Raw genomic sequence first — 10,555 nt, forward strand, 5'->3', positions numbered from 1 at the left:
TATATATATATATGAGATGTTTTTGCCAGACATGCTGCGTCCTTGTTACTTCCAGAAAAGAAAATGCAAATAACCCTTTTTTTTTTTTTTTTTTTCGTTTCTTGTCCCAGATACACAACATATAGTACGGGGAGCTTTCCCCCTCTTAGTTCTGAGTATTTGGGTTGCTCCTAGTTTTGGTGATTTTATTTAAAGGAGATCCACGGAAACACTAAAATCGGATTCTTATTGGTCCAACCACACACCTACTAGACTCCTTAGATGGTTGTCACCAGAGCAGGCATCCCATTTGGAACACCCCCCCCCCCCCCCTCATCTCCTGTTCTGGTGACAACTAAAAAATATTGGGTCTCTGATCACTTTCTGTCCTGGTGTCACAAGGTCAGATAGGGTGATCGCCCCAGTGGGGACACAGACAGAAAAAGACATAGGTTGTGACCTTTCCCTACTTAATGAAGAAAAAAAAAGATTGTGTATTGAAGTCAAACATTTGTCTGTAAATCTTTGGGGATGTAACGATGTATTTTCTACCCGTTTGTGTCCTAATAACGCTGCTTCTCTATTAGAAATGCCTCCCGCCTTATTTTCTGTCTGCCATTAATTATTAAGTTGCAGAGGAGCGAAGAAGCCCTGGAATTGATGTAATCTTTGTAATGTGGGTATATACAGAGGTGGCCCTCTCTGGGGGGAGGGAGTGGGGTAATGGATCAGAGGGGGTAGAGAAGTCGCCCCCCCCCCCCCCTTGGGCAGGGAAAGTCAGTTGATGGTGAGGAGAAAACTGTGACTCGACCTTTAGATTTTGCTAATGCCGCTGTGTATTTTTCTGCTCATAGCATGGACCCATTCATATGACTAATTTAGGTACAGGCTTCCCGGCCCAGAGCAAGGCGGACGCTCCAGCAACCAAAGTCGAAGCAACCGGCGGCAAGGAACGCGAGAGGGACAGGTGAGCGAAGAACGCACTCCTAGTATGAATAGAGGTCCCTAAATACGGCCTACAGTAACTCCTCATTGTTTGGTCACCCTATACCAGTGATAGCGAACCTTGGCACCCCAGATGTTTTGGAACTACATTTCCCATGATGCTCAACTACGCTGCAGAGTGTATGAGCATCAGGGCAAATGTAGTTCCAAAACATCTGGGGTGCCAAGGTTCACCGTCACTGCCCTATACCCATCTCAAACTGACATGGAGTGCCAGGGTGCATGTGATCAGCACAGAGCCAATCAGCACTGTCAAGACAGAGGGTCAGGAGAGTCATTCATCCTGATAGGACAGTCAGTGCAGAATGAAAACTCCTCCTACAAGCTTTACTAGAAACTGATAGTCACAAGACTGCTATATACTGCTGAGAAGGTATTTAGCAGTTTATATTTACTAAAATAATTGCATTTCCACGTACTGTGGGATACCAGATATAGTGAATGCAGGGTCCTAGGTTAAGAACCACTTTAAGGTGAACCAATAGAAACCGTGCTCTTGGTCCTGAATACTTGCATGTATTGATGGCACTCTAGTCTGGTCACATGATCAAGTCCCAGCGTTGGCTTCAGTGAAGAGAGATTGCTGACCATGCCTGCACAATGTCACCCATAGGCTTACTATGGGGCATCCATTGTCGGCTATCTCTCCTCTACACTGAAGTCAGCGCTGCAACACCACCATGTGCCGCGGGGGTGGGAGTAGATTTAACCACTTGCCGACCGCCCACTTGCATTTTTACTGCTACAGGGCGGCCACACTGTGCAGGATCACGTGTTTGTGTGTGTATAGCGAGGGAGATATGGATCGAGAGAGGGAGATATGGATCGAGAGAGGGAGATATGGATCGAGAGAGGGAGATATGGATCGAGAGAGGGAGATATGGATCGAGAGAGGGAGATATGGATCGAGAGAGGGAGATATGGATCGAGAGGGGGAGGGAGATATGGATCGAGAGGGGGAGAGAGATATGGATCGAGAGGGGGAGAGAGATATGGATCGAGAGGGGGAGAGAGATATGGATCGAGAGGGGGAGAGAGATATGGATCGAGAGGGGGAGAGAGATATGGATCGAGAGGGGGAGAGAGATATGGATCGAGAGGGGGAGAGAGATATGGATCGAGAGGGGGAGAGAGATATGGATCGAGAGGGGGAGAGAGATATGGATCGAGAGGGGGAGAGAGATATGGATCGAGAGGGGGAGAGAGATATGGATCGAGAGGGGGAGAGAGATATGGATGGAGAGAGATATGGATCGGGAGAGATGGATCGAGAGAGGGGGAGAGAGAGATGGATCGAGAGAGGGGGAGAGAGAGAGATATGGATCGAGAGAGGGGGAGAGAGAGAGATATGGATCGAGAGAGGGGGAGAGAGAGAGATATGGATCGAGAGAGGGGGAGAGAGAGAGATATGGATCGAGAGAGGGGGAGAGAGAGAGATATGGATCGAGAGAGGGGGAGAGAGAGAGATATGGATCGAGAGAGGGGGAGAGAGAGAGATATGGATCGAGAGAGGGGGAGAGAGATATGGATCGAGAGAGGGGGAGAGAGAGAGGGGGAGAGAGAGAGATATGGATCGAGAGAGATACATTTGATCCTGCATTTCTGGGTAGCAGATGCGAGTGGCTCCTGCGGAGTGCTCCCAAAGAAGGCTGCTATATACTGCGCTATTGTCAAAGTAATGCAGCGCCGTATCGCCATAAAGGGGGGTAAATATGCTGAAATGGTTAACTGTATGTAAGCTTATGGTTAGACCTTGTATGTTCCTGTTCTCCACTGACCCTGCTAATGTTCCCACAGGCAGCTGATGCCCCCGCCACCTGTACTACCAGTACCGACGCAGAAAGATAGCGAAGACAAATCCTTACCCCGGCCCTGCTCGGGATTGGACGGTGAGTATTCCACCAGTGGCTGCTACTTATCCAATCAGAAGTCAGGAGTGGGCCCATTCCGGTTATTGCTTTTTTTTAAAAGGTGCCTGTGACCTAAGTGCACTCGAGGCAGCCATCTTGTATGCTTAGCCAAAGTCTCGGGTTCGCTTCCCAGGGACGAATCGGCTGAAACTTTAGCACAGCACACAAAGCGGCTCCCTCTGTTGTGTGGAGGCGACAGGGACTCTTTAAAATCCCTTGGCCTAGAAGCCAGGCCATTGTATAAAACAGTCCCTACCGCCCTGCAAGTGATTAATACAGAGGGTGGGGATCGACTTTATACTGGTATCCATGTCTGCCGCGTCTTGTCTAACTGTTTATTTTTGTATTTTTTTGTGTCTTCTCTCTTTTTTTTTTTTTCTTCTCCCTTCTCTTCTCTTCCATGACCGTGGATTCGTGCCGCTGTGCCGTGGATGACCTGTGACATCTGACCTGGGGGTGACCTTTCTGTGCCCGATACAAATGGTGTTCAACTAACGTATTTCATTCTCTCACAAATTAACGGATGACGCTTGTCTTTTTTTGGAGGTTTTTTTTTTTTTGTTTTTTGTTTCCCCACCCTTTCTGTCTTCCAGAAACTCCCACCAAAAAGGTGAAGACGTCCGACAAGACCTTCGGGTTGGTAGCATACGCAGGGGACTCCTCCGACGAGGAAGAAGAGCACGGCGCCCATAAGAGTTCAGCCCCTTACACGCCAGCCTGGAACGTGGGCTACCAGTACCCGGCAAACCAGCAACGAGCCAAACAGCAGATGCCTTTCTGGATGGCCCCCTAGGACTCTTCCCGTTTTGCATTCCAGCCGCCCCCCTCGCCCACCCCCACACCTCTGTGACTTGTAGCAATAATTTGGCATGTACACAACCCCACCTGAGACCTTGTGTGTTGCTTTTTTTATTTTTTATTACAAAGAAAACTTTATTAGCAAGAGCAGGTGAAGGGATGCGAAAACGGGATCCACTTTTATAAAGCTTTATTTAAATCGGACATTTTTACTTTAAAAAAATGACAACGTTCCATTTCTTTTTTTTTTTTAAAGGGCTGTTTTGTTTGTCCCTTCCAAAAACTATTGTGAATTATAGGAGGACACCGGACGAGGGACCTTCACTGATGCGGATCCTTTTTTTTTTGTGTATCGGCCCCCTTGTGTAGGACTGTTGACATTGCTGGGGCTTGGGGCACTTTTGTGTTGGTTTTAGTTCCCAGGTTTGGCTTTGACGTTGGTGCTGAAAATGGCTGCAGTTTGGGTGGAGTATCAGCCATGTTTCTTGCCTGGGCAGCCATGTCACCAGAAAATTGTTGCTGGCTGTGAATGCGCTTGGAATGCCACTCAAGCCAGTGATTCCATTCCCATGATCTGCAGGTGAAGGGGTACAGATTGGTCAATATGCCCATCCAGAGCAGTGTGTGTAGTAAATGGAGAAACCGCCGCCCTCCCAGGCAGCCTTCATAACCTTTGTATTCAAAAACTATGTGTGTATGTATATATGTATATATATATATATATATATATATATATATATATATATATATATATATATAATGTATGTTTGTATATGAAAGAAGTAAGACTTTAAAGACCACAAAGGAGGGATGATCACGTATGTATAAAAATAATACATTTATTACATCCATATACTTAGACTGTTGTACAAAACATCATTTGACATAGAGCATATTCCGATTAGGAATATTGGAAATTTAAAAATGTGCAGGTCCTCAAAGCCGACGTGTTTCGCCACAAGCTTCCTCAGGGCTACAGAGGCCTTACAGACATTCTCCAACCACCAAGTGCGCCGGACATGCAAACTCCGGGACAGACACCAGGACTATGTAAGCAGGGATGACCGTAAGTGTTTTAGGGGGAGTATTCCTACATGGAAGGGACCTCCTTTGCCAGGGAACCCAAGATCCAACATGCGAGTGACTACGTCTAGTAGGTGACTCGCAGACTGTAAGTGACCACCTCCACTATCCCCTTAGTCAGAGTACACCAACCCGCATGGGACTGCTCCACAATATGGCCTATGGGAACGATGCCCCCTCTTCACCCTTAACACAGGTGTTATCTCGCTCCTGGTCCCTCTGAGTGCGGGAGTATATGGATGTAATAAATTTTTATATATATATACATATACAGGGCTTTTTTTTTTCTCAAAGAATAGGTGCAGGTACTCCCCTCTTTAGAGTCCCCCCTTGTCCCTACCTCCGAGCGCTGTCCTTAGTTCCCCCAAGCAACCATAAATCCTCCACTGCAACAATAGCCCCCCCCCACACAACAAAATGCCCTCCAGCAACAATAGATCCCCGGCAGCCAGCATAAATAGGCCATTCAGCTCACCCCACTGACCCCAGCACCCCCTTTGCCATTGCATACATTCAGACTGGAGGTGCCGGAACTGCGTTCCTGCTGAAAAAGAGCTGTGTATGTGTATATATATATATATATATATTTATGTATATAATGTATGTATGTGATTTTCCCTCCTTTTGGGGGCTTTAAGTCCTACTTCTCAATAAATAAATTATATATATATATATATATATATATATATATATATATATATATATATATATATATATATATATATATATATATATATATATATATGATAGATGTGTGTTGAATATTCTAATTGGATGACCGCCAATAGTTCACTGTATTTTTATTATCCTAACCTGTGTATGAGGATCTGCTTCAGCCTATGTGTGTCTGCCAAGAAACCCCGCCTTCCGACGGGTTTCTCCCCACCCACTAAGACGAAACGCGTCGGAGGGTGGTTTCTTGACAGAGGCATGTAGGCTGAAGGGGCTCCTCATACACAGGTTATGCTGGCTGGTTGGGAGAGCGGCGATCTATTTACCATTGCTGGCTGGCTAGTCTCTGGTGCTGTTCTGTCAGTTTACCTGCCAATCAGGGAATGGATTTTGATCACATGGGGTAAGCATGGAGAGGTTTCTACTCCTTCCATTGTTCACCAGGAGGAGTACAAACCACCTAATATCCTACTAAATGATGCCCATGACAGGCTACTGATTTACCCAGAATGCAGCACAGCATCCCTCCCTATTGATCGTCTTTTTCTGTTCAGGGCCGTTTCTATCTCATATATTCTAACTTTGTGTTCAAGGGGTGAAAAATGTGAAAGAAAACAATTGTCATACTGTTGCCAGGCTGCTTGCTGTATATGCAGCAGAGCAGAGCCCAATGTATTTCCACCCTAATCGCAGCACGCGGTTTGTTTTTGGTATTCTATGCTCCCAATATTTTGCCTTGATTGGCACATAGTTACCTAAAATGTCTCTTTAGTCCTAGGGAATCCTTTGTTTTTCTCGAATTCCAATGTTAAAGCAGACCTATGTTGGATGTTTAAAGTCTAACTCCAAAAACAAAAAAAAAAAGTTTTCCCATGCAGTGTGGCTGTGCCTGCACTGCAAGGGCTGACTGCATGTTTTGTCCAGGGGTGACCACCGCTCCAGCAGTAAACAGCGCTCCCCCATGATCAAGCGGTGGACTCTTCCTGATGTCCTCACGTCTAGAGCAGGTCTTTGGGCTTGATGTCGGGAAGGGTCCACTGCTCAAGACCATAAGGGGGGGGGGGGGGGTGGTCAGGAGCCCCATCTCCTTTTTCTCCTGCCCTCTAGACAAAAACTAGCAATTAACCCTTGCAGTGCAGGCACAGCCCGACTACATGCTTTAATCTTTATCCTTCCCAGGCAAATGAAGACCAACTCCAAAAAAAGAAATAAAGTATAAGTTCACCTTTGGGAACATGTTACATATTCCACCTGATTTTAGGGTGGCACATGTAACCTGTTCGCAGTGCTGCAGCTGCGGCCCGCTCCACCCAGGCGGCCACATTTTATACGGGAGTTCTTTGAATGAACTACAAGTCCCGACAGCCTTAGCTGCTGTCGGCTTGTAGTTATCAATGAACTACCACAGCGCTGTGGTAGTTCATTGAGCCTTCCTTTCAAGAAATATCGTCTTACCCATATGGGAAGTACAGGTAAGCCCATACACTGACAGTGTGCAGTAAACTTGCTTGGTATCAGCGATCTGCTGATTGCTAGTGCTATGCACTCCAGGCTTCTGCAAAAAAAAATAGGTGCACAATTTTTTTACCTGCAAAAAAATGTGCATTTTATTATTTTTTTTTTTTATGTACTGATCCTTTTAAGGCTAGGGCTATAAAGGCACCTAAAAATGTAAAGCAGACCTCCAGAGAAAAAAAAAAAAATAGATCTGTTAAAGCAGCTCTTGCTGCAATACCAGCCTTCAATCTGAAGCTGTTACTTGCAGTAATTATGTCCACCACTAGATGTCCTCGATCTTCTGGGTTGATTGACGGCCAGCGTCATCCAGCCCACCCGATCTAAAACCCAGACATGCCGCCTCTGGGCTTTTGTCAATGTTCGCCTCAGCCCAGGATACTTTTGCACTAAACGGCGATCACAGGGAAACAATGTAAGTATTTCAGGGTTTTGTAACGCTGGAGTTCTGCTTTTAACTGTTGGTCGACAATCATCCTATTTGCCTGCTGAAGCTTTATGTGAGGCATATTGGAATACTGTCCACAAACAGATTTTAGCTCTAGACTCCAAACCTTCAATGAAATGGCTGGTTTATTCTCCTTCAGACTTTGGTCAGTGGGGGTAGAAATTGTCCTGGCGTCAGTGGCAGTAAACCATACCTATTATTTTGATATTAGGGGGAGGAACAGTGTCCCATGTTTGGTGTAAGTGACCCAACTGGATAAAGGCAAGCAAAGGGCCATAGTTTCTAGACCAGTGGTCTCCAAATTCAGGGCCAGATGAGGCCCTTAGCTTGACTTTGTCTGGCCTTTTGAGGCACCCTTCTGTTCCCTGACCCCCCAACAGTAGGGCACCCTTCTTTTCCCTGACTCCCCAACAGTAGGGCACCCTTCTTTTCCCTGACCCCCAACAGTAGGGCACCCTTCTTTTCCCCGACCCCCCCCCCCCCAACAGTTGGGCACCCTTCTTATCCCTGAGCCCCCCCCCCAACAGTAGGGCACCCTTCTTTTCCCTGACCCCCAACAGTAGGGCACCCTTCTTTTCCCTGACCCCCAACAGTAGGGCACCCTTCTTTTCCCTGACCCCCAACAGTAGGGCACCCTTCTTTTCCCTGACCCCCAACAGTAGGGCACCCTTCTTTTCCCCGACCCCCCCAACAGTAGGGCACCCTTCTTTTCCCCGACCCCCCCCAACAGTAGGGCACCCTTCTTTTCCCTGACCCCCCCAACAGTAGGGCACCCTTCTTTACCCCAACAGTGGGGCATTGTTCCTCCCAATGCCATCCAACAAAATGGCATCCTTCCTCCCTCTGACAGCAATGATGGTGCACTGTCCCTGCCACTAATTCCAATGAAGGGGCACTATTCCTCCCACTAATCACAATTTTTAGATTCTGCTGGGTCATTTTTTACTTCCACTGGCCACAGTGTGGCCCCCTCTAAAGTCTGAAGGGCAGTAAACTGGCCCTTTGTTTAGGAAATTTGAAGACCCCTGATCTAAAATAATGGAAGGACTTCTACATCTTTCTTGTAAAAAGCTACATCACCTGACCAGAAGCCTAGGCAGTAGTCACATGATCTTTGCCGATGGGGAGGATCGGCCAACCTGACCGGAGATCATGTGACCAACAGCACCCTGTCTTTTGGATGGTGTTTCCATTCTCTTTAAAAGAGATGGTCACCTTGACATTCCGAGCAAAAGGACGGTCTCTTGGCAAAGGGCCCCAACGTTCTGGTACTGGCCTTGAGAGGTTTTTGCCGCCAGCTCCTTCCAGAGCTAAAATCCCCCCAGTGGCTGGTATTGGCTGCTGGGGGGAGTGTTGACTTTGATCATGTGACAGTGCTTGGGGCTTGGCAATTGGGTGCTTGACTCAACAAGAAGGTTACATGCTCCCTTGAGCATGAAAGCACCAGGTATTTTCCATGAGGGCAAATGCTGGCAATGTGAGTATCGGAGATTGGGGGGCCCCTTTGCAGAAACGCAATCACTTTGCCTTGAATGTCATGGAGACCGCATCTCTTGAATCTGGATCCATACCAGCAAGGCTTTTATCACGCAGGTGCAATGAAGGTGACCGTTCTTTTGACTGAAACAGCAAACTAGAGTATTGACCTTGCTGGCAACCGTACATATTAATCCGAAGACAGGTACACTTAAGTTATTTCCATCAGCTAGTCTAGACCAGAACCTTACAGGCGTGGTTAGTAGCTCCTAGTATTCTTAACGCCCCACGTTGTGTCCAGCCGAACCTTTTCCAACACTATAAAGCCGGCCCCTTGCATGTTGCCGCTGTGGTTGGCGCCCTAAGCCGCCATAGCCCTCAGTTATTTATATTCTCGCTGTTCTGAATTGCCTCGAAACTCGATCACATTTTGTTACAGTAGAAAAGGCTCCCGCAGTGTCTACATTTCACCACCTGCCGCCGACGCTTTGTACCTTGAATTTTTTTGGCTGTAAATATGAGAACTTTCATTGTAAATAAATGTATAAATATTCAGCATGGAGTCTGTGACCTTACTTTGAGTGATGACCTGAAAGACTGGGCCTCTTTTAAGCATTGTTGGTTTTTGTCCCCCCCTCATGTGTGTCCCATTGAGTAGATTTCCCTTCACTTCCTGTCATGTAGGCACACCAGGAAGGAGAGGAATTCTCTTAGGGCTCATTTTACACTTGCTTCAACTTTAACAAGTGCCTTCCACTTCAACATTTTTTTTTTTTTTTTTTTAAGCTTTAATGAAGCTTGGCATATGCCCTGTGTGTTGATTTTCTATTTGTTTTAAAGGGGCCCAGCAGAGCCCCAGCTCACTGGTGCCCCCCGCCTCCCGTTCAGCAGAGCCCCAGCTCACTGGTGCCCCCCGCCTCCCCTCCAGCAGAGCCCCAGCTCACTGGTGCCCCTTCCTCCCCTCCAGCAGAGCCCCAGCTCACTGGTGACCCCTCCCCTCCAGCAGAGCCCCAGCTCACTGGTGACCCCCTCCAGTAGAGCCCCAGCTCACTGGTGACCCCCCCCCTCCCTCCCGTTCAGCAGAGCCCCAGCTCACTGGTGCCCCCTCCCCTCCAGTAGAGCCCCAGCTCACTGGTGACCCCTCCAGTAGAGCCCCAGCTCACTGGTGACCCCCCCCCTCCCTCCCGTTCAGCAGAGCCCCAGCTCACTGGTGCCCCTCCCTCCCGTTCAGCAGAGCCCTAGCTCACTGGTGCCCCCCCCCCCGCCCCTTCCATTCAGTAGAGCCCCAGCTCACTGGTGCCCCCCTCCCCCAGTCAGCAGAGCAAATGGGATCCACCTGTGTGTAATTTTAATTTCAGTATAAATACAGCTGTTCTGTGAAGCCCTCGGAGGGTTGTTAGAAAACCTTAGTGAGCAAACAGCTTCATGAAGGCCAAGGAGCAGCTCAAGGATAAAGTTGTGGAGAAGTGTAAAGCAAGGTTAGGTTCTAAAACAAAAAAATACAAACAAGCTTTGAACATCTCACGGAGCGCTGTTCAATCCACCATCCAAAAATGGAAAGAGTATGGCACAACTGCATCCCTACCAAGACATGGCTGGCCACCTAAACTGACCGCCCGGGCAAGGAGAGCATTCATCAGAGAAGCAGCCAACAGGCCCATGGTAACTC

The 10,555-nt window shown here is 47.7% G+C and overlaps 1 protein-coding gene across 3 annotated transcripts in view; it reads left to right on the forward strand.

Annotated features, from left to right (window-relative positions):
- Window positions 1-3,921, forward strand: part of KHDC4 (KH domain containing 4, pre-mRNA splicing factor) — a 26,614-nt gene extending 22,693 nt beyond the window's left edge. Inside the window, exons 12-14 of one of the 3 annotated variants that reach the window (XR_014226068.1) lie at window positions 862-946; window positions 2,782-2,873; window positions 3,488-3,544. Coding sequence is in view for 2 of the 3 variants with exons in the window: in XM_082275246.1 (XP_082131372.1) it covers window positions 834-946; window positions 2,782-2,873; window positions 3,488-3,687 (405 nt within the window). In the remaining variant the exon portion in view is untranslated. Of the gene's footprint in view, window positions 1-833; window positions 947-2,781; window positions 2,924-3,487 lie in introns of those variants that run through there. The other 2 variants (XM_082275246.1, XM_082275247.1) reach the window with 2 other exon arrangements.
- The last annotated feature ends 6,634 nt before the right edge of the window (window positions 3,922-10,555 follow it).

Source organism: Pelophylax lessonae, assembly GCF_965119305.1.
Source record: "Pelophylax lessonae genome assembly, chromosome: 13".
In the NCBI taxonomy this organism is placed as follows: domain Eukaryota; kingdom Metazoa; phylum Chordata; class Amphibia; order Anura; family Ranidae; genus Pelophylax; species Pelophylax lessonae.